We start from the raw sequence: 24,862 nt of genomic DNA on the forward strand, positions 1-24,862 counted from the left end.
ATGTGTGGTAATATAAAGAGTATAGTTGAGAGCGGAAGAGGGTGTTGAAATGGTTTGGACACATGAAGAGAATGAGTGAGGAAAGACTGACAAAGAAGATATATGTGTCAGAAGCAGAGGGAAGAAGTGGGAGACCAAACTGGAGGTGGAAGGATGGAGTAAAAATGATTTTCAGCAATCAGGGCCTGAACATACAGGAGGGTGAAAGGCGTACAAGGAATAGAGTGAACTGGACAATGTGGTATACCAGGGTCGATGTGCTGTCAATGGATTGAATCTGGGCATATGAAGCGTCTGGGGTAAACCATGGAAAGGTCTGTGGGGCATGGATGTGGAAAGGGAGCTGTGGTTTTGGTACATTACACATGACAGCTAGAGACTGAGAGTGAACGAATATGGCTTTTTTTGTCTTCCTGGTGCTACCTCGCTGGAGGAGGGGTAGGGAAAGCTATTTTATGGGTGGCAAAGTGGCGACGGGAATGGATGAAGGCAGCAAGTATATATATGTACATGTGTATCTTTTTATTTTACTCTGTTGCTGTCTCCCGCGTTAGCGAGGTAGCACAAGGAAACAGACGAAAGAATAGCCCAACTCCCCAACATACACGTTATATATCATTATTCATTTTTGTTGCTGTCTCCCGCGTTAGCGAGGAAGTGCAAGGAAACAGACGAAAGAAATGGCCCAAATCACCCACATACACATGTATATATATATACACTTCCACACACGCAATATACATACCTAAACATCTCAAAGTATACATATATATACACACACAGACAAACATATTTACACATGTACATAATTCATACTGTCTGACTTTATTCATTCCCATCACCACCCCACCACACATGAAATAACAACCCCCTTCCCACCGCATGTGCGCGAGGTAACGCTAGGAAAAGACAACAAAGGCCCCATTCGTTCACACTCAGTCTCTAGCTGTCATGTAATAATGCACCAAAACCACAGCTCCCTTTCCACATCCAGGCACCACAGAACTTTTCATGGTTTACCCCAGACACTTCACATGCCCTGGTTCAATCCATTGACACCACATCCACCCTGGTATACCATATCGTTCCAATTCACGCTATTCATTGCACGCCTTTCAACCTCCAGCATGTTCAGGCCCCGATCACTTAAAATCTTTTTCACTCCATCTTTCCACCTCCAATTGGGTCTCCCACTTCTCGTTCCCTCCACCTCTGACACATATATCCTCTTGGACAATCTTTCCTCACTCATTCTATGTGACCAAACCATTTCAAAACACCCTCTTCTGCTCTCACAACCACACTCTTTTTATTTCCACACATCTCTCTTACCCTTACATTACTTACTCGATCAAACCACCTCACACTACATGTTGTGCTCAAACATCTCATTTCCAGCATATCTACCCTCCTCCGCACAACTCTATCCATAGCCCACGCCTCGCAACCATACAACATTGTTGGAACCACTATTCCTTCAAACATTCCCATTTTTGCTTTCCGAGATAATGTTCTCGACTTCCACACATTCTTCAACGCTCCCAGAATTTTCACTCCCTCCCCCACCCTATGATTCACTTCCGCTTCCATGGTTCCATCCGCTGCCAAATCCACTCCCAGACATCTAAAGCACTTCACATCCTCCAGTTTTTCTCCACTCAAACTTACCTCCCAATTGACTTGACCCTCAACCCTTCTGTACCTAATAACCTTGCTCTTATTCACATTTACTCTCAGCTTTCTTCTTTCACACACTTTATCAAACTCAGTCACCAGCTTCTGCAGTTTCTCACATGAATCAGCCACCAGTGCTGTATCATCAGCGAACAACAACTGACACTTCCCATGCTCTCTCATCCACAACAGACTGCATACTTGCCTCTCCAAAACTCTTGCATTCACCTCCCTAACAACCCCATCCATAAACAAATTAAACTACCATGGAGCCATTACCCACCCCTGCCGCAAACCTACATTCACTGAGAACCAATCACTTTCCTCTCTTCCTACATGTACACATGCCTTACATCCTCGATAAAAACTTTTCATTGCTTCTAACAACTTGCCTCCCACACCATATATTCTTAATACCTTCCACAGAGCATCTCTACCAACTCTATCATATGCCTTCTCCAGATCCATAAATGCTACATACAAATCCATTTGCTTTTCTAAGTATTTCTCACATACATTCTTCAAAGCAAACACCTGATCCACACATCCTCTACCACTTCTGGAACCACACTGCTTTTCCCCAATCTGATGCTCTGTACATGCCTTTACCCTCCCAATCAATACCCTCTCATATAATTTACCAGGAATACTCAACAAACTTATACCTCTGTAATTTGAGTACTCACCTTTGTCCCCTTTGCCTTTGTACAATGGCACTATGTAAGCATTCTACCAATCCTCAGGCACCTCACCATGAATCATACATACATTAAATAATCTTACCAACCAGTCAACAATACAGTCACCCCCTTTTTAATAAATTCCACTGCAATACCATCCAAACCCACTGCCTTGCCAGCTTTCATCTTCCGCAAAGCTTTTACTATCTCTTCTCTGTTTGCCAAATCATTCTTCCTAACCCTCTCACTTTGCATACCACCTCAACCAAAACACCCTATATCTGCCACTCTTATCATCAAAATACTCACTTCAAAATCACTCCATCTCCTTCTCACATCACCACTACTTGTTATCACCTCCCCATTTGCGCCCTTCACTGCAGTTCCCATTTGTTCCCTTGTCTTACGCACTTTATTTACCTCCTTCCAAAACATCTTTTTATTCTCCCTAAAATTTCGTGATACTCTCTCACCCCAACTCTCATTTGCCCTCTTTTTCACCTCTTGCACCTTTCTCTTGACCTCCTGCCTCTTTCTTTTATACATCTCCCACTTATCTGCATTATTTCCCTGCAAAAATCGTCCAAATGCCTCTCTCTTCTCTTTCACTAATAATCTTACTTCTTCATCCCACCACTCACTACCCTTTCTGATCTGCCCACCTCCCACGCTTCTCATGCCACAAGCATCTTTTGCGCAAGCCATCACTGCTTCCCTAAATACATCCCATTCCTCCCCCACTCCCCTTACCTCCTTTGTTCTCACTTTTTTCCATTCTGTACTCAGTCTCTCCTGGTACTTCCTCACACAAGTCTCCTTCCCAAGCTCACTTACTCTCACCACTCTCTTCACCCCAACATTCTCTCTTCTTTTCTGAAAACCTCTACAAATCTTCACCTTCGTCTCCACAAGATAATGATCAGACATCCCTCCAGTTGCACCTCTCAGCACATTAACATCCAAAAGTCTCTCTTTCATGCGTCTATCAATTAACACACAATCCAATAACTCTCTCTGGCCATCTCTCCTACTTACATACATATACTTATGTATATCTCTCTTTTCAAACCAGGTATTCCCAATCACCAGTCCTTTTTCTGCACATAAATCTACAAGCTCTTCACCATTTCCATTTACAACACTGAACACCCCATGTATACCAATTATTCCCTCAACTTCCACATTACTCACCTTTGCCCTCAAATAACCCATCACTATAACCCAGTCTTGTGCATCAAAACCACTAACACACTCATTCAGCTACTCCCAAAACACTTGCCTCTCATGATCTTTCTTCTCATGCCCAGGTGCATATGCACCAATAATCACCCATCTCTCTCCATCAACTTTCAGTTTTACCCATATCAATCTAGTTTACTTTCTTGCACTCTGTCACATACTCCCACCACTCCTCTTTCACGAGTAGTGCTACTCCTTCCCTTGCTCTTGTTCTCTCACTAACCCGACTTTATTGCCAAGACATTCCCAAACCACTCTTCCCCTTTACCCTTGAGCTTCGTTTCACTCAAGAGCCAAAACATCCAGGTTCCTTTCCTCAAACATACTACCTATCTCTCCTTTTTTCTCATCTTGGTTACATCCACACACATTTAGACTCCCCAATCTGAGCCTCGAGGGGGATGATCACTCCCCGCTTGACTCCTTCTGTTTCCCCTTTTAGAAATTTAAAATACAAGGAGGGGAGGGTTTCTATCCCCCTGCTCCCATCCCCTTTAGTCGCCTTCTACGACACGTGAGGAATGCGTGGGAAGTATTCTTTCTCCCCTGTCCCCAGATATAAAAATAAAAATAAATATATATCCCTGGGTATATATATAATAATAAATAAATATTATTAATTTATTTTGCTTTGTCGCTGTCTCCCGTGTTACCAAGGTAGCGCAAGGAAACAGATGAAAGAATGGCCCAACCCACCTACATACACATGTATATACATACACATCCACACACGCAAATATACCTACCTATACATCTCAACATGAAACATATATATACACACACAGACATATATACACGTACATAATTCATACTGTCTGCCTTTATTCATTCCCATCGCCACCCCACCACACATGAAATAACAACCCCTTCCCCCCTCATGTGTGCAAGGTAGCGCTAGGAAAAGACAACAAAGGCCACATTCGTTCACACTCAGTCTCTAGCTGTCATGTAATAATGCACCGAAACCACAGCTCCCTTTCCACATCCAAGCACCACAAAACTTTCCATGGTTTACCCTATACGCTTCACATGCCCTGGTTCAACCCATCGACAGCACGTCAACCCCGGTATACAACATCGTTCCAATTCACTCTATTTCTTGCACACCTTTCAACTTTCTGCACGTTCATGCCCCGATTGCTCAAAATCTTTTTCACTCCATCCTTCCACTTCCAATTTGGTTTCCCACTTCTCGTTCCCTCCACCTCCGACACATACATCCTCTTTGTCAATCTTTCCTCACTCATTCTCTACATGTGACCAAACTATTTCAATACACCCTCTTCTGCTCTCTCAACCACATTCTTTTTAATACCACACATCTCTCTTACCCTTTCATTTCTTACTCGATCAAACCACCTCACACCACATATTGTCCTCAATTTCTGATTTCCAATACAACCAACCTCCTCCGCACAACCCTATCTATAACCCAAGCCTCGCAACCATATAACATTGTTGGAACCACTATTCATTCAAACATACCCATTTTTGCTTTTGGATATAATGTCCTCGCCTTCCACACCTTTCAATGCTCCAAGAACTTTCGCCCCTCCCCCACCCTGTGACTCACTTCCGCTTCCATGGTTCCATCCACTGCCAAATCCACTCCCAAATATCTATAACACTTTACTTCCTCCATTTTCTTTCCATTCAAACTTACCTCCCAATTGACTTGTCCCTCAACATATGGAGAGAATAAGCAAGGAAAGCTTGACAAAGAGGATGTTTGTATCAAAAGTGGAGGGAACAAGGAGAAGCAGACCAAATTTTGTTGATGGATGGATGGATGAAATGAAAAAGATTTTTGAGCAATTGGGACCTGAACATGCACAGAATAGTGTGTTGGTAGAGGAAGAGTCTGTTAACCAATGAGGAAGTACATGATAGCCAGGGAGGAAGTGGTGATGGTGAGGGATGATGTGGTAGCCATGGACCTAACAATTGGTGGTGGTGAGGTTGAGTATGAGAGTCAAGGTGGTAGGGTAAGAAGGCATGGCCAGAGTGAAGTAGGGTGTGGTGGCCAGGGTGGAAGGACATGATGATGGTGAGGGTGGGAGAGTGTAATGTAATGGTGGTGGCCAGGGTGGGAGGGTATGATGGTGGTGAGGAAGGGTGTGGTGGCCAGGGTGGGAGGGTATGATGGTGGTGAGGAAGGGTATGGTGGCCAGGGTGGGAGGGTATGATGGTGGTGAGAAGAGTGTGGTGGCCTGGGTGGGAGGGTGATGACAAAGGGTGTGGTGGCCAGGGTGAAAGGGTGATGACAAAGGAAGTGGTGGCCAGGGTGGGAGGGTGTGATGGTGGTGACGAAAGGTGTAGTGGCCAGGGTGGGAGGGTACAATTGTGGTGAGGAAGGGTGTGGTGGCCAGAGTGGGAGGGTGTAATGGTGATGAGAAAGACTGTGGTGGCCAGGGTGGGAGGGTACAATGGTGGTGAGGAAGGGTGTGGTGGCCAGAGTGGGAGGGTGTAATGGTGATGAGAAAGAGTGTGGTGGCCAGGGTGGGAAGGCATGGCAGCCATATGCAGGAGCAGCAGTCAAGGTCCCAGATCTATTATCAGCATTATCAAACAAGTATAAACAACAGCAGATATACTTTACAATAGGCTGCCCTTCAATAAATAGAATCAAATGACCAGAGTAAATACTATTTTTTTGGCTCAGACAAGTAAGAATCATTCTTTCTACTGAGAATGATTCCATGCATGAAATACCTTACCTTGCTGGTCTCATTCTTCACCTTATCCTTGATGGGCGAACTGATCTCATTTGCCTTATCCTTGATGGGTGAACCATTCTTTGACTTGAATACATTACTCACATTCATAGGCTTCAAGACCTGTAATATAGATCTGTTGATGTACTTAATCATAAATATCAGCAAAAGGAAATTAAAATAGCATCAATAAAAATACTATGTAGATCATCAACTCTCAAAAGGTGGATTAGGCATATCTAACCTTTTAAATTACACATCTTCAAGCCTAGCTACAATAAAATTAACTATGAAACTTCTCTTCACTTTACACACTAAGTTGAATGTCAAGCAACACTGGCATCTCTGCTAAAATCACCTCAATATACAAAATGCTTACATTACTCTAGCATATTCATCTAAAATACCTCTAGCCCTATTCTACCCTATCTATCTATGTCTCTGATGCCTGTTCCCAACTAGAATTCCCACAAAGGGGTGATCACAACAATAGAGTCTTAGCCTTTATGCCTCACCCTAACAGGCCACTGGAAGAGGGTATCTTTGGCTCAGTGTATGCAGGGGCTCCTGCCTTATGTTCCTACCCAATATTCCAAAGGCTCCTGCCTACCTGCCTAAATGTTCCTGATGCATAATGCTCACCTCAGGAAAATGTAGTAACAAAGAATGAGCTGTGCAAGTTAAGTGTTGTCGAGTGTTGAGTATGACAAAGAGAGACTATGTTTGTGTAAGTGTTGTCGAGTGTTGAGTATGACAAAGAGAGACTATGTTTGTGTACAGAATGCCAGCAGTCCACATGTGGGTTAGGCAGAAAGAAAAGACAGCTACCTGAGTCAGTCGAGTGCAACCTGACGACCACTGAAGTGCTGACTCTACGCAACTGTCACTAAACCTCCCAATACCCAAATGGGTAATACTGGTAACATACTTCCCTGATTGGTGAATGCCCAGCAACTACTACCTACTTATACCTATTTCAGTCTTGCAGCATCTACCTTCCACCTCTTGTTTGCCTTCTTCCTTGTACATTTCTTCAACTGTATTATTAGCTTTATCTTCTTTACAAGTCAATCATCTACTGTACTGTGACTTATACAAGACCATACCATACTAGTGTTTAACATTCAGCAGTCAGGGCTGGAAGGACACTTGTCATGGAAACTTCTCACTCTCCTGTGTACTTAAATTTTTCATATTGAACATAGCTTATGGAGCAACTGATTATTCTTTATACCATCATTCTCAACTTCAGCTTTCCTAAAACTACCATTACTGAACTTTACTTCAAAAACACCCAAACTTATCCATACCTACCAGTCATTCACCAATCTCTCTCAATAACTAGTCTTCGTATTGCTCGAGCTCACTTTCAGCATACTCCCGTACATTTTTCTAAACTTATTCGCCATTTCCTCCATGAACAAGGTAGTGCCAGGAAACGCCAAAGAAAAAGCCTCGTATGCTTGCATCAGCTGTCATGTATTAATGCATAGAAACCACATCCCCTTGTCCAAATCCAGGCCCCACCAACCTCTCTGGGGTTCCCCTAAAACTGCTTCATGTGCCCTCATTCTATCTACTGACAACACATCACTTCCATTCACAGTATCCCATCCCCTAAGCACTTCATTCTCCTGCATGTTTTGGCTTCAACCATTCAAAAAACTTTTCCCTCCATCCTTTAATCTCCATGTACATCTCCCCTTCTCCTTTTTCCCTCCACTTCTCACATACATTCTCTGTCAACCTCTCATCACTCATTCTCTCCATATGTCCATACTATTTCAGCACACACTTCACCTCTTAACTGCATTTCTTTTAATAACATACCTCTCGCTAACCCCTTCTATTACTTAATCGAACACACTTCACATCACTGTCTTCAAACATGTAACTTCCAACACATCCACCCTTCTGTGCACATTCTCCTACATTGTCTATGCTTTACATCCATACATCAGGACTTCTATACATCTAAACACCCATACTCACCCTCATAAGAGCAGTGGCTTAATTTTTCATATAAAGTGCAGTAAATCCCTAGCACATAAAAGAAATAAGTATCAAGGACTAGTGTCATAAGTATTTTACTGTAAACAAAGATACAATGGCTAAAAGAAACTGAATAACTGCTGGGATCTGAAGGTGCAGAAACAATTAGAAAGTAAAGTTCAGAGCTGAGGCTCCATACAGACCATATTCTCTGCATAAGGATTAAAATGCACAGCAGCTAATGGAAAACCAGACATAGGGAGATATCTCAACTGAAGGTAAATAAATATGTGAAGTGGTGTAGGGGTATAAATCTCTTCATCTATGATATTTATATTTGATGGCCATTCAGTCCGGGAACTCGTTCACAGGGGTGGCCACAGCAAGTCTCCAAAGCTGAACTCCAATGCCGCTTCTCAGCTTTTGTGCCCCACTCTTAACAAGCCACAGAGGCTTTTCGTTATATACCTACCTACTACTTCTTCCTCAAGTTCCGCCAATCCTCAGGCTTTTCAACATGAACCATACTGTAGAAGTTGGTGACTGAGTTAGGTAAAGTGTGAAAGGAAAAATCAGCGAGTAAATGTGAATAAGAACACGGTTATTAGGTTCAGTAGGGTGGAGGAACAAATCAGTTGGGAGGTCAGTTTGAATGGAAAAAAAATGGAGGAAGTGAAGTGTTTTACATATCTAGGAGTGGATTTCGCAGCAGATGGAACCATGGAAGCGGAAGTGAGTCACAGGGTGGGGAAGGGGGCAAAAGTTTTGGGAGCGTTGAAAAATGTGTGGAAGGCAAGAACATTATTTCAAAAAGCAATAATATGTGTTTGAAGGAATAGTGGTTCCAACAATGTTATATGGTTCCAAGGCATGGGCTATAGGTAGAGTTGTGCAGAGGGGTATGGATGTGTTGGAAATGAGATGTTTGAGGATAATATGTGGTGTGAGGCAGTTTGATCTAGTAAGTAATGAAAAGGCAAGACAGATGTGTGGAAAAAAAAAAAAGCGTGGTTGAGAGAGCAGAAGAGGGTGTTTTGAAATGGTTTGGGCACATGGAGAGAATGAGTGAGGAAAGATTGACCAAGAGGATATATGTGTCGAAGGTGGAGGGAACGAGGAGAAGTGGGAGACCAAATTGTAGGTGGAAAGATGGAGTGAAAAAGATTTTGTGTGATCGGGGCCTGAACATGCAGGAGGGTGAAAGGAGGGCAAGGAATAGAGTGAATTGGATCGATGTGGTATACCGGGGTTGACGTGCTGTCAGTGGATTGAATCAGGGTATGTGAAGCGTCTGGGGTAAACCATGGAAAGTTGTGTGGGGCCTGGATGTGGAAAGGGAGCTGTGGTTTCGGGCATTATTGCGCGGCAGCTAGAGACTGAGTGTGAACGAATGGGGCCTATGTTGTCTTTTCCTAGTGCTACCTCGCACACATGAGGGGGGGAGGGGGATGGTATTCCATGTGTGGCGAGGTGGCGATGGGAGTGAATGGGGGCAGACAGTGTGAATTGTGTGAATGGGTATATATGTATGTGTCTGTGTATGTATATATATGTGTACATTGAGATGTATAGGTATGTATATTTGCATGTGTGGACATGTGTGTGTATACATTGTGTATGAGGGTGGGTTGGGCCATTTCTTTCATCTGTTTCCTTGCGCTACCTCGCAAACGCGGGAGACAGCGACAAAGCAAAATAAATAAATAAATATCTTATTCATATTTCATATATCATACTTTGTCGCTCTCTCCCGCGATAGCAAAGTAGCGCAAGGAAACACACGAAACAATGGCCCAACCAACCCACATACACGTATATATATGCACGTCCACACACGCACAAATACATACCTATATATCTCAACATATTTTTTTTTTTTTTTTTGGCTTTGTCGCTGTCTCCCGCGTTTGCGAGGTAGTGCAAGGAAACAGACGAAAGAAATGGCCCAACCCACCCCCATACACATGCCTTGATTCAATCCACTGACAGCACGTCAACCCCGGTATACCACATCGCTCCAATTCACTCTATTCTTTGCCCTCCTTTCACCCTCCTGCATGTTCAGGCCCCGATCACACAAAATCTTTTTCACTCCATCTTTCCAACTCCAATTTGGTCTCCCTCTTCTCCTCGTTCCCTCCACCTCCGACACATATAGCCTCTTGGTCAATCTTTCCTCACTCATTCTCTCCAGGTGACCAAACCATTTCAAAACACCCTCTTCTGCTCTCTCAACCACGCTCTTTTTATTTCCACACATCTCTCTTACCCTTACGTTACTTACTCGATCAAACCACCTCACACCACACATTGTCCTCAAACATCTCATTTCCAGCACATCCATCCTCCTGTGCACAACTCTATCCATAGTCCACGCCTCGCAACCATACAACATTGTTGGAACCACTATTCCTTCAAACATACCCATTTTTGCTTTCCGAGATAATGTTCTCGACTTCCACACATTCTTCAAGGCTCCCAGAATTTTCGCCCCCTCCCCCACCCTATGATCCACTTCCGCTTCCATGGTTCCATCCGCTGCCAGATCCACTCCCAGATATCTAAAACACTTCACTTCCTCCAGTTTTTCTCCATTCAAACTCACCTCCCAATTGAATTGACCCTCAACCCTACTGTACCTAATAACCTTGCTCTTATCCACATTTACTCTTAACTTTCTTCTTTCACACACTTTACCAAACTCAGTCACCAGCTTCTGCAGTTTCTCACATGAATCAGCCACCAGCGCTGTATCATCAGCGAACAACAACTGACTCACTTCCCAAGCTCTCTCATCCCCAACAGACTTCATACTTGCCCCTCTTTCCAAAACTCTTGCATTTACCTCCCTAACAACCCCATCCATAAACAAATTAAACAACCATGGAGACATCACACACCCCTGCCGCAAACCTACATTCACTGAGAACCAATCACTTTCCTCTCTTCCTACACGTACACATGCCTTACATCCTCGATAAAAACTTTTCACTGCTTCTAACAACTTGCCTCCCACACCATATATTCTTAATACCTTCCACAGAGCATCTCTATCAACTCTATCATATGCCTTCTCCAGATCCATAAATGCTACATGGATTTATGGATCTCAACATATACATATATATATACACACAGACATATACATATATACACATGTATATAATTCACACTGTCTCCCCTTATTCATTCCTGTCGCCACCTCGCCACATATGAAATGGCAATCCCCTACCCCAGCATGTGCGCGAGGTAGCACTAGGAAAAGACAACAAAGGCCACATTCGTTCACACTCAGTCTCTAGCTGCCATATATAATGCACCGAAACCACAGCTCCCTTTCCACATCCAGGCCCCACAAAACTTTCGATGGTTTACCCCAGACACTTTACATGCTCTGGTTCAATCCATTGACAGCACGTCAACCACAGTATACCACAGCATTCCAGTTCAATCTATTCCTTGCATGCCTTTCACCCTCCTGCATGTTCAGGCCCCAATCACTCAAAATCTCCTTCACTCCATCTTTCCACCTCCAATTTGGTCTCCCACTTAGCCTCGTTCCCTCCACCTCTGACACATATATCCTCTTGGTCAATCTTTCCTCACTCATTCTGTCCAAGGACCAACCATTTCAAAACACCCTCTTCTGCTCTCTCAACCACACTCTTTTTATTACCACACATCTCTCTTACCCTTACATTACTTACTCGATCAAACCACCTCACACCACATATTGTCCTCAAACAACTCATTTCCAGCACATCTACCCACCTCCGCACAACTCTATCCATAGCCCACGCCTCGCAACCATACAACATTGTTGGAAACATTATTCCTTCAAACATACCCATTTTTGCTTTCCAAGATAATGTTCTCGACTTCCACACATTCTTCAACACTCAAAGAACGTTCGCCCCCTCCCCCACCCTATGATTCACTTCCGCTTCCATGGTTCCATCCACTGCCAAGTCCACTCCCACATATCTAAAACACTTTACTTCCTCAAGTTTTTCTCTATTCAATCTTACCTCCCAAATGACTTGTCCCTCAACCCTACTGTACCTAATAACCTTGCTCTTATTCACATTTACTCTCAGCTTTCTTCTTTTACACACTTTACCAAACACAGCCACCAGCTTCTCCAGTTTCTCACATGAATCAGCCACCAGCACTGTATCATCAGCGAACACAACTGGCTCACTTCCCAAGCTCTCTCATCCACAACAGACTGCATACTTGCCCCTCTTTCCAAAACTCTTGCATTCACCTCCCTAACAACCCCATCCATAAACAAATTAAACAACCATGGAGATATCACACACCCCTGCCACAAACCTACATTCACTGAGAACCAATCACTTTGCTCTCTTCCAACACGTACACATGCCTTAAATCCTCAATAAAAACTTTTCACTGCTTCTAACAACTTACTTTCCACACCATATATTCTTAATACCTTCCACAGAGCAACTCTATCAACTCTTATCATATGCCTCCTCCAGATCCATAAATGCTACATACAAATCTATCTGCTTTCCTAAGTATTTCTCAACCTTCCACAGAGCATCTCTATCAACTCTTATCATATGCCTCCTCCAGATCCATAAATGCTACATACAAATCTATCTGCTTTCCTAAGTATTTCTCACATACATTCTTCAAAGCAAACACCTGATCCACACATCCTCTACCTCTTCTGAAACCACACTGCTCTTCCCCAATCTGATGCTCTGTACATGCCTTCACCCTCTCAATCAATACCCTCCCATATAATTTACCAGGAATACTCAACAAACTTATACCTCTGAAATCTGAGTACTCACTTTTATCCCCTTTGCCTTCGTACAATGGCACTATGCACGCATTACACCAATCCTCAGGCACCTCACCATGAGTCATACATACACTGAATAACCTTACCAACCAGTCAACAATACAGTCACCCCCCTTTTTAATAAATTCCACTGCAATACCACCCAAACCAGCTGTCTTCCACAAAGCTTTTACTACCTCTTCTCTATTTACCAAATCATTTTCCCTAACCCTCTCACTTTGCACACCACCTCGACCAAAACACCCTATATCTGCCACTCTATCAGCAAACACATTCAACAAACCTTCAAAATACTCACTTCATTTCCTTCTCACATCACCTCTACTTGTTATCACTTCCCCATTTGACCCTTTTACTGAAGTTCCCATTTGTTTCCTCGTCTTACGCACTTTATTTACCTCCTTCCAAAACAACTTTTTATTCTCTCTAAAATTTTATGATACTTTCTCACCCTAACTCTCATTTGCCCTCTTTTTCGCCTCTTGCACCTTTCTCTTGACCTCCTGCCTCTTTCTTTTATACATCTCCCAGTCAATTCCATTTTTTCCCAGTAAAAATCGTCCATATGCCTCTCTTCTCTTTCCCTAATAATCTTACTTCTTCATCCTACCACTCACTACCCTTTCTAATCTACCCACCTCCCACGCTTCTCACGCCACAAGTATCTTTTGCGCAAGCCATCACTGCTTCCCTAAATACATCCCATTTCTCCCCCACTCCCCTTACATCCTTTGTTCCGACCTTTTTCCATTCTGTACTCAGTCTCTCTTGATACTTCCTCACACAAGTCTCCATCCCAAGCTCACTTACTCTCACCACTCTTTTCACCCTAACATTCTCTCTTTTTTTCTGAAAACCTCTACAAATCTTCATCTTCACCTCAAGATAATAATCAAACATCCCTCCAGTTGCACCTCTCAGCACATTAACATCCGAAATTCTCTTTCGCACGCGCCTATCAATCAACGAGTAATCCAATAACGCTCTCTGGCCATCTCTCCTACTTACATACGTATACTTATGTATATCTCTCTTCATAGACCAGGAATTCCCAATCACCAGTCCTTTTTCAGCACATAAATCTACAAGCTCTTCACCATTTCCATTTACAACACTAAACACCCTATGTATACCAATTATTCCCTCAACTGCCACATTACTCACCTTTGCATTCAAATCATCCATCACGATCGCCTGGTGTCATGCATCAAAACTACTAACACACTCAGTTGTTCCTAAAACACTTGCCTCTCATGATCTTTCTTGTCATGCCCAGGTATATATGTATCAATAATCACCCGTCTCTCTCCATCCACTTTCAGTTTTACCTATATCAATCTAGAGTGTACTTTCTTACACTTTATCACATACTCCCCCCACTCTTGTTTCAGGAGTAGCGCTACTCCTTCCCTTGCTCTTGTCCTCTCACTAAGCCCTGACTTTACTCACAAGACATTCCCAAACCACTCTTCCCCTTTACCCGTGAGCTTCGTTTGACTCAGAGCCAAAACATCCAGGTTCCTTTCCTCATTACCCATGAGCTTCACTTCACTCAGAGCCAAAACATCCAGGTTCCTTTCCTCATTACCCATGAGCTTCGTTTCACTCAGAGCCAAAACATCCAGGTTCCTTTCCTCAAACATACTACTTATCTTTCCTTTTTACTCATCTTGATTACATACAAACACATTTATACACCCCAATCTGAGCCTTCAAGGAGGATGAGCACTCACTGCATGACTCCTTCTCTTTCCCCTTTTAGAAAGTTAAAATACAAGGAGGGGAGAGTTTCCAGCCCCCCACTCCTGTCCCCTTTAGTTACCTCCTACAACACGTGAGGAATGTGTGGGAAGTATTCTTTCTCCCCTATCCCCAGGGATATATATATGGGCGCAAATGGGGAGGTGATAACAAGTAGTGGTGATGTGAGAAGGAGATGGAGTGAGTATATTGAAGGTTTGTTGAATGATTTTGATGATAGAGTGGCAGATATAGGGTGTTTTGGTCGAGGTGGAGTGCAAAGTGAGAGGGTTAGGGAAAATGATTTGGTAAACAGAGAAGAGGTAGTAAAAGTTTTGCAGAAGATGAAAGGGGGTGACTGTATTATTGACTGGTTGGTAAGGTTATTCAGTGTATGTATGACTCATGGTGAGGTGCCTGAGGATTGGCGGAATGCGTGCATAGTGCCATTGTACAAAGGCAAAGGGGATAAGAGTGAGTGCTCAAATTACAGAGGTATAAGTTTGTTGAGTATTCCTGGTAAATTATATGGGAGGGTATTGATTGAGAGGGTGAAGGCATGTACAGAGCATCAGATTGGGGAAGAGCAGTGTGGTTTCAGAAGTGGTAGAGGATGTGTGGATCAGGTATTTGCTTTGAAGAATGTATGTGAGAAATACTTAGAAAAGCAAATGGATTTGTATGTAGCATTTATGGATCTGGAGAAGGCATATGATAGAGTTGATAGAGATGCTCTGTGGAAGGTATTAAAAATATATGGTGCGGGAGGCAAGTTGTTAGAAGCAGTGAAAAGTTTTTATCGAGGATGTAAGGCATGTGTACGTGTAGGAAGAGAGGAAAGTGATTGGTTCTCAGTGAATGTAGGTTTGCGGCAGGGTTGTGTGATGTCTCCATGGTTGTTTAATTTGTTTATGGATGGGGTTGTTAGGGAGGTGAATGCAAGAGTTTTGGAAAGAGGGGCAAGTATGAAGTCTGTTGTTGTTCGCTGATGATACAGCGCTGGTGGCTGATTCATGTGAGAAACTGCAGAAGCTGGTGACTGAGTTTGGTAAAGTGTGTGAAAGAAGAAAGTTAAGAGTAACTGTGAATAAGAGCAACGTTATTAGGTACAGTAGGGTTGAGGGTCAAGTCAATTGGGAGGTAAGTTTGAATGGAGAAAAACTGGAGGAAATAAAGTGTTTTAGATATCTGGGAGTGGATCTGGCAGCGGATGGAACCATGGAAGCGGAAGTGGATCATAGGGTGGGGGAGGGGGCGAAAATTCTGGGAGCCTTGAAGAATGTGTGGAAGTCGAGAACATTATCTCGGAAAGCAAAATTGGGTATGTTCGAAGGAATAGTGGTTCCAACTAGGTTCTATGGTTGCGAGGCGTGGGCTATGGATAGAGTTGTGCGCAGGAGGGTGGATGTGCTGGAAATGAGATGTTTGAGGACAATATGTGGTGTGAGGTGGTTTGAAACCACACTGATCTTCCCCAATCTGATACTCTGTACATGCCTTCACCCTCTCACGCTCTTTTTTTTATTTCCACACATCTCTCTTACCCTTACGTTACTTACTCGATCACGCGAGGAATGCGTGGGAAGTATTCTTTCACCCCTATCCCCAGGGATTATATATATATATATATTATATTTTTTTATTATACTTTGTCGCTGTCTCTCGCGTTTGCGAGGTAGCGCAAGGAAACAGACGAAAGAAATGGCCCAACCCCCCCCCATACACATGTATATACATACGTCCACACACGCAAATATACATACCTACACAGCTTTCCATGGTTTACCCCAGACGCTTCACATGCCTTGCTTCAATCCACTGGCAGCACGTCAACCCCGTTATACCACATCGCTCCAATTCACTCTATTCCTTGCCCTCCTTTCACCCTCCTGCATGTTCAGGCCCCGATCACACAAAATCTTTTTCACTCCATCTTTCCACCTCCAATTTGGTCTCCCTCTTCTCCTTGTTCCCTCCACCTACGACACATATATCTTCTTGGTCAATCTTTCCTCACTCATCCTCTCCATGTGCCCAAACCACTTCAAAACACCCTCTTCTGCTCTCTCAACCACGCTCTTATTTCCACACATCTCTCTTACCCTTACGTTACTCACTCGATCAAACCACCTCACACCACACATTGTCCTCAAACATCTCATTTCCAGCACATCCACCCTCCTGCGCACAACTCTATCCATAGCCCACGCCTCGCAACCATACAACATTGTTGGAACCACTATTCCTTCAAACATACCCATTTTTGCTTTCCGAGATAATGTTCTCGACTTCCACACATTCTTCAAGGCCCCCAGGATTTTCGCCCCCTCCCCCACCCTATGATCCACTTCCGCTTCCATGGTTCCATCCGCTGCCAGATCCACTCCCAGATATCTAAAACACTTCACTTCCTCCAGTTTTTCTCCATTCAAATTCACCTCCCAATTGACTTGACCCTCAACCCTACTGTACCTAATAACCTTGCTCTTATTCACATTTACTCTTAATATATATTCATTAATTTTCATTTATATTTTGCTTTGTGTCTGTCTCCTGCATTAGCGATGTAGTGCAGGGAAACAGACGAAAGAATGGCCCAACCCACCCCATACACATGTATATACATACACGTCCACACATGCAAATATACATACCTATACATCTCAACGTATACATATATATACACACAGAGACATACATATATACACATGTACATAATTCATTCTGTCTGCCTTTATTCATTCCCATCGCCACCTCGCCACACATAGAATAACAACCCCCTCCCCCCTCATGTGAGTGAGGTAGCTCTAGGAAAAGACAACAAAGGCCCCATTCGTTCACACGCAGTCTCTAGCTGTCATGTAATAATGCACCGAAAGCAAAGCTCCCTTTCCACATCCAGGCCCTACAGAACTTTCCATGGTTTACCCCAGACGCTTCACATGCCCTGGTTCAATCCATTGACAGCACCTCCACCCCGGTATACCAAATCGTTCCAATTCACACTATTCCTTGCACGCCTTTCACCCTCCTGCATGTTTAGGCCCTGATCACTCAAAATCTCCTTCACTCCATCTTTCCACCTCCAATTCGGTCTCCCACTTCTCATTCCCTGCACCTCTGACACATATATCCTCTTGGTCAATCTTTCCTCACTCATTCTCTCCATGTGACCAAACCATTTCAAAACACCATCTTCTGCTCTCTCAACCACACTCTTTTTATTACCGCACATCTCTCTTACCCTATTATTACTTACTCAATCAAACCACGTCACACCACATATTGTCCTCAAACATCTCATTTCCAGCACATCCACCCTCCTCCGCACAACTCTACCCATAGCCCATGCCTTGCAACCATATAACATTGTTGGAACCACTATTCCTTCAAACATACCCATTTTTGCTTTCCTAGATAATGTTCTTGACTTCCACATATTCTCCAACGCTCCCAGAATTTTCGACCCCTCCCACGCTCAATGATACACTTCCACTTCCATGGTTCCATCCACTGCCAAATCCACTCCCAGATATCTAAAACACTTCACTTCCTCCAGTTTTTCTCCATTCAAACTTACCTCCCAATTGACTTGACCCTCAACCCTACTGTACCTAATAACCTTGCTCTTATTCACACTTACTCTCAGCTTTCTTCTTTTCACACACTTTACCAAACTCAGTCACCAGCTCCTGCAATTTCTCACATGAATCAGCCACCAGTGCTGTATCATCAGCAAACAACAACTGTCTCACTTCCCAAGCTCTCTCATCCACAACAGACTGCATACTTGCCCCTCTTTCTAAAACTTTTGCATTCACCTCCCTAACAACCCCATCCATAAACAAATTAAACAACCATGGAGACATCACACACCCCTGCCACAAATCTACATTCACTGAGAACCAATCACTTTCCTCTCTTGCTACACGTACACATACCTTACATCCTCGATAAAAACTTTTCACTGCTTCTAGCAACTTGCCTCCCACACCATATATTCTTAATATATGGGGATAGGGGAGAAAGAATACTTCCCACGTATTCCTCACGTGTTGTAAAAGGCCACTAAAGGGGACGGGAGCGGGGGGCCAGAAACCCTCCCCTCCTAGTATTTTAACTTTCTAAAAGGGGAAAAGTGCTCATCCTCCTCGAAGGCTTAGATTGGGGTGTCTAAATGTGTGAGGATGTAAGCAAGATGAGAAAAAAGGAGAGATAGGTAGTATGTTTGACGAAAGGAACCTGGATGTTTTGCCTCCGAGTGAAACGAAGCTCATGGGTAAAGGGGAAGAGTGGTTTGGGAATGTCTTGGGAGTAAAGTCAGGGGTTAGAGAGGACAAGAGCAAGGGAAGGAGTAGCACTACTCCTGAAACAGGAGTTGTGGGAGTATGTGATAGTGTAAGAAAGTAAACTCTAGATTGATATGGGTAAAACTGAAAGTTGATGGAGAGAGGTGGGTGATTATTGGTGCATAGGCACCTGGGCATGAGAAGAAAGATCATGAGAGGCAAGTGTTTTGGGAGCAGCTAAATGAGTGTGTTAGTGGTTTTGATCTATAAGACCAGGTTATAATGATGGGTGATTTGAATGCAAAGGTGAGTAATGTGGGAGTTGAGGGAATAATTGGTATACATGGGGTGTTCAGTGTTGGAAATGGAAATGGTGAAGAGCTTGTAGATTTATGTCGAAAAAGGACTGGTGATTGGGAATACCTGGTTTAAAAAGCAAGATATACATAAGTATACATATGTAAGTAGGAGAGATGGCCACAGCGTTATTGGATTACGAGTTAATTGATAGGCATGCGAAAGAGAGACTTTTGGATGTTAATGTGCTTAGAGGTGCAACTGGAAGGATGTCTGATCATTATCTTGTGGAGGTGAAGGTGAAGATTTGTAGGGGTTTTCAGAAAAGAAGAGAGAAGGTTGGGGTGAAGAGAGTGGTGAGAGTAAGTGGGCTTGGGAAGGAGACTTGTGTGAGGAAGTACCAGGAGAGACTGAGTACAGAATGGAAAAAGGTGAGAACAAAGGAGGTAAGGGGAGTGGAGGAGGAATGGGATGTATTTAGGGAAGCAGTGATGGCTTGCGCAAAAGATGCTTGTGGCATGAGAAGCGTGGGAGGTGGGTTGATTAGAAAGGGTAGTGAGTGGTGGGATGAAGAAGTAAGATTATTAGTGAAAGCAGAGAGAGGCATTTGGATAATTTTTGCAGGGAAGTAATGCAAATGAGTGGGAGATGTATAAAAGAAAGAGGCAGGAGGTCAAGAGAAAGGTGCAAGAGGTGAAAAAGAGGGCAAATGAGAGTTGGGGTGAGAGAGTATCATTAAATTTTAGAGAATAAAAAGATGTTTTGGAAGGAGGTAACGTGTATAAGACAAGGGAACAAATGGGAAATTCAATGAAGGGGGCTAATGGGAGGTGATAACAAGTAGTGGTGATGTGAGAAGGAGATGGAGTGAGTATTTTGAAGGTTTGTTGAATGTGTTTGATGATAGAGTGGCAGATATAGGGTGTTTCGTTCGAGGTGGTGTGCAAAGTGAGAGGGTTAGGGAAAATGACTTGGTAAACAGAGAAGAGGCAGTAAAAGCTTTACGGAAGATGAAAGCCGGCAAGGCAGCAGGTTTGGATGGAGCAGTGTGGTTTCAGAAGTGGTAGAGGATGTGTGGATCAGGTGTTTGCTTTGAAGAATGTATGTGAGAATTACTTAGAAAAGCAAATGGATTTGTATGTAGCATTTATCGGTCTGGAGAAGGCATATGATAGAGTTGATAGAGATGCTCTGTGGAAGGTATTAAGAATATATGGTGTGGGAGGCATGTTGTTAGAAGCAGTGAAAAGTTTTTATCGAGGATGTAAGGCATGTGTACGTGTAGGAAGAGAGGAAAGTGATTGGTTTTCAGTGAATGTAGGTTTGTGGCAGGGGTGTGTGATGTCTCCATGGTTGTTTAATTTGTTTATGGATGGGGTTGTTAGGGAGAAGAATGCAAGTTTTGGAAAAAGGGGCAAGTATGCACTCTGTTGTGGATGAGAGAGCTTGGAAAGTGAGTCAGTTGTTGTTCGCTGATGATACAGTGCTGGTGGCTGATTCATGTGAGAAACTGCAGAAGCTGGTGACTGAGTTTGGTAAAGTGTGTGAAAGAAGAAAGTTAAGAGTAAATGTGAATAAGAGCAAGGTTATTAGGTACAGTAGGGGTGAGGGTCAAGTAAATTGGGAGGGAAGTTTGAATGGAGAAAAACTGGAGGAAGTAAAGTGTTTTAGATATCTGGGAGTGGATCTGGCAGCAGATGGAACCATGGAAGCGGAAGTGAATCACAGGGTGGGGGAGGGGGCGAAAATTCCGGGAGTCTTGAAGAATGTGTGGAAGTCGAGAACATTATCTCGGAAAACAAAAATGGGTATGTTTGAAGGAATAGCGGTTCCAACAATATTGTATGGTTGCGAGGCGTGGGCTATGGATAGAGTTGTGCGCAGGAGGGTGGATGTGCTGGAAATGAGATGTTTGAGGACAATATGTGGTGTGAGGTGGTTTGATCGAGTAAGTAATGTAAGGGTAAGAGATGTGTGGAAATAAAAAGGGTGGTTGAGAGAGCAGAAGAGGGTGTTTTGAAATGGTTTGGTCACATGGAGAGAATGAGTGAGGAAACATTGACCAAGAGGATATATGTGTCAGAGGAGGAGGGAACGAGGAGAAGTGGGGGACCAAATTGGAAGTGGAAAGATGGAGTGAAAAAGATTTTGAGTGATCGGGGCCTGAATATGCAGGAGGGTGAAAGGCATGCAAGGAACAGAGTGAATTGGAACGATGTGGTATACCGGGGTCAACGTGCTGTCAATGGATTGAACCAGGGCATGTGAAGCGTCTGGGGTAAACCATGGAAAGTTCTGTGGGGTCTGGATGTGGAAAGGGAGCTGTGGTTTCGGTGCATTATTACATGACAGCTAGAGACTGAGCGTGAACGAATGGGGCCTTTGTTGTCTTTTCCTAGCGCTACCTCGCACACATGAGGGGGGGAGGGGGGGTTGTTATTCCATGTGTGGCGAGGTGGCAATGGGAATAAATAAAGGCAGACAGTACGAATTATGTACACGTGTTTATATGTATATGTCTGCGTGTGTATATACATGTGTACATTGAGATGTATAGGTATGTATGTTTGCGTGTGTGGACGTGTATGTATATACATGTGTGTGTGGGTGGACGGGGCTGTTCTTTTGTCTGTTTCCTTGCGCTCCCTCGCAAAAGCGGGAGACAATGACAAAGCAAAATAAAAAAGTATAATAAAATATATATATCACCACTGGAAAAAGAAAATGAATACGAGTACTTTCATTTATCACATCAGGAAATATGTGGATTTAATTACAGTAAGTAACACACGTAAAATCAACAGAATCTCCAAGTCTCACCTACCATCCGTCATGACACACAAATAAGCATACATAATCCATGTCCTATTGTGTATGACAGCAGCTGCTCCACATTACATTTTTCTCCAAATATTATACTAGTACCGCAAAATAAAATCAATATTTGAAGCTATCAGTAATGCGTAACTAAAACTGACTCATAATTAAGTTAATGTTGTGAAACTTGAGAAAATGGAAAAAATTTATTTGACATACACAGTCAACTGAAGTGGGAGTTCTAATGCAAGCATCTAACTGTACTGTTCATGAAGCCACTTCAGAACATTAAAATTGCAACAAACCTAAGTATCACAGTCAGTAATAACTAAAACAACATCATTAAGCTGTTCCATGACTTTCTATAACTCGGGTAATATTCTGAAAATAAGAAATAAAATGGAGCATACAGCATTTTTTTTGGTTATTTTTGCTTATATATAATATAGGATACACTGGGATTGTCTTTGCTAGGTTATCTTGTACATAATATACAGGATAGGTAGGGTTTGTCTTGGTTAGGTTAACTTAGAGGACAGGTTGGGACTGTCTTGGCTAGGTTAACTGATAGAGGATAGGTTGGGTTTATCTTGACTAGAATAACTTATAGAGGACAGGTTGGGTTTATCTTGGCTAGGATAACTTACAGAGGATGGGTTGGCTTTATCTTGGCTAGGATAACTTATAGAGGATAGGTTGGGCTTAACTTAGGTAGGATAACTTATAATGTGTTGGGTTTATCTAGGCAAGGATAAGTTATAATGGGTTGGGTTTATCTAGGCTAGGATAACTTATAGAGGATAGGTTGGGTTTATCTTGGCTAGGATAACTTATAGAGGATAGGTTGGGTTTATCTTGGCTAGGATAACATAGAGGATAGGTTGGGTTTATCTTGGCTAGGATAACTTATAGATAGGTTGGGTTTATCTTGGCTAGGATAACTTATAGAGGATAGGTTGGGTTTGCCTTGGCTAGGATAACTTATAGAGGATAGGTTGGGTTTATCTTGGCTAGGATAACTTACAGAGGATGGGTTGGCTTTATCTTGGCTAGGGTAACTTATAGATAGGTTGGGTTTATCTTGGCTAGGATAACTTATAGAGGATAGGTTGGGTTTATCTTGGCTAGGATAACTTATAGATAGGTTGGGTTTATCTTGGCTAGGATAACTTATAGAGGATAGGTTGGGTTTATCTTGGCTAGGATAACTTATAGAGGATAGGTTGGGTTTATCTTGGCTAGGATAACTTATAGAGGATAGGTTGGGTACATCTCCTAACCGAACACAGAAAACTGGTATCTTCCCATGGAGCTAAATTTAACCTAAAACTAACTAATTAACTAACTAACTAGCTAAGCCTCACAAGAAACACTTTTACTTGATATAATAGCAATATTTTCATCGTGTTACGAAAGTGTACATGCCATGCATATAAGTATACATGGTCATGCACAAAAGTGTGCATAGTCATGCACACAAGTGTAAATAGTCATGTACATAAGTGTACACAGTCATGCATATAAGTGTACACAGTCATGCACATAAGTGTACATAGTCATGCACGTAAGTGTACATAGTCATGCACGTAAGTGTACATGGTGATGTACATAAAGAATCAGATGGAGCTTGAAGCAATAAGAAAATGTTGAGTGGTTGGTAGGAGCAAGTCTCCCGTGGTGGCTGTATTTATAGCACATTAGAAGTAACTCTTGTGACTCACTTACAAGTAAATAACATTAAATATAAAGAAAATTATTTACCTACGTTATGTTAACTCTACCTAACAAAATGTATGTACATTTACGAGTTTCACAGATTGTAGCACAATATATATATATATATATATATATATATATATATATATATATATATATATATATATATATATATATATATATAAAGTATTCTTGGTGATTTAAGAGGAAGCAGGTCATGTGATGTCATGTAGTAGACAATAAGGCAGTTGGAGTACACCACAAGGTGACTACTCACCTCATTCTCTTTATCCTGGACGGTGATGTTGTTGACTTTCTCTGAGAGGACGTTGTAAGGCATTGCCAGCTGCTTGAAAATGACCTTCTAAGTTGAGGGAGTCACCAGAGAGGGAGAGTGAAGTAATAGTTGCTGCTGCCGCTGCTGGATATCAACCATTGAATGTTGGCGGGAAGGAGGACCTGGCCTGGCGGGAAACATGACGCAACAACAATGTATTCCGCCGCCAACAATAACTGACTATTTACATAATTGTTACATGACAAAATAAATGTAATGACATAATATAAAATATTTCTAGTGTCTGTATTATTCTTTAAGTATGTCAAGTGATTATAAAGGATGTCAATGGCAAAGTGTAAGATCAAATACCACGTGGCCTAGTTTACTGGGCAGTGTACCAGAAACGTTCTCAAATTCACTCATTCAAATAATATATTTCTTGACAAATACTTCCAAATACGACAAATACCTCTAAATATGGCATATAATTATATGTTCAGTATATTCATTAAGTTAAAGTTTTGGATTATTGTGTAAGAGTATGTTAAACACACAACAATATAAATCTATTTTGTGACGATAACATTTGA

The 24,862-nt window shown here is 42.6% G+C and overlaps 1 protein-coding gene across 1 annotated transcript in view; it reads right to left on the reverse strand.

Moving 5' to 3' along the window:
- Window positions 1-24,473, reverse strand: part of RnrS (ribonucleoside-diphosphate reductase subunit M2) — a 67,037-nt gene extending 42,564 nt beyond the window's left edge. Inside the window, exons 1-2 of the mRNA XM_071677978.1 lie at window positions 24,270-24,473; window positions 6,311-6,430 (exon numbers count right to left, since the gene is read on the reverse strand). Coding sequence (XP_071534079.1) covers window positions 6,311-6,430; window positions 24,270-24,332 — 183 coding nt within the window. The 5' untranslated portion in view covers window positions 24,333-24,473. The remainder of the gene's footprint in view (window positions 1-6,310; window positions 6,431-24,269) is intronic.
- Between the last annotated feature and the right edge of the window lie 389 nt (window positions 24,474-24,862).

Source organism: Panulirus ornatus, chromosome 26, assembly GCF_036320965.1.
Source record: "Panulirus ornatus isolate Po-2019 chromosome 26, ASM3632096v1, whole genome shotgun sequence".
NCBI lineage: Eukaryota > Metazoa > Arthropoda > Malacostraca > Decapoda > Palinuridae > Panulirus > Panulirus ornatus.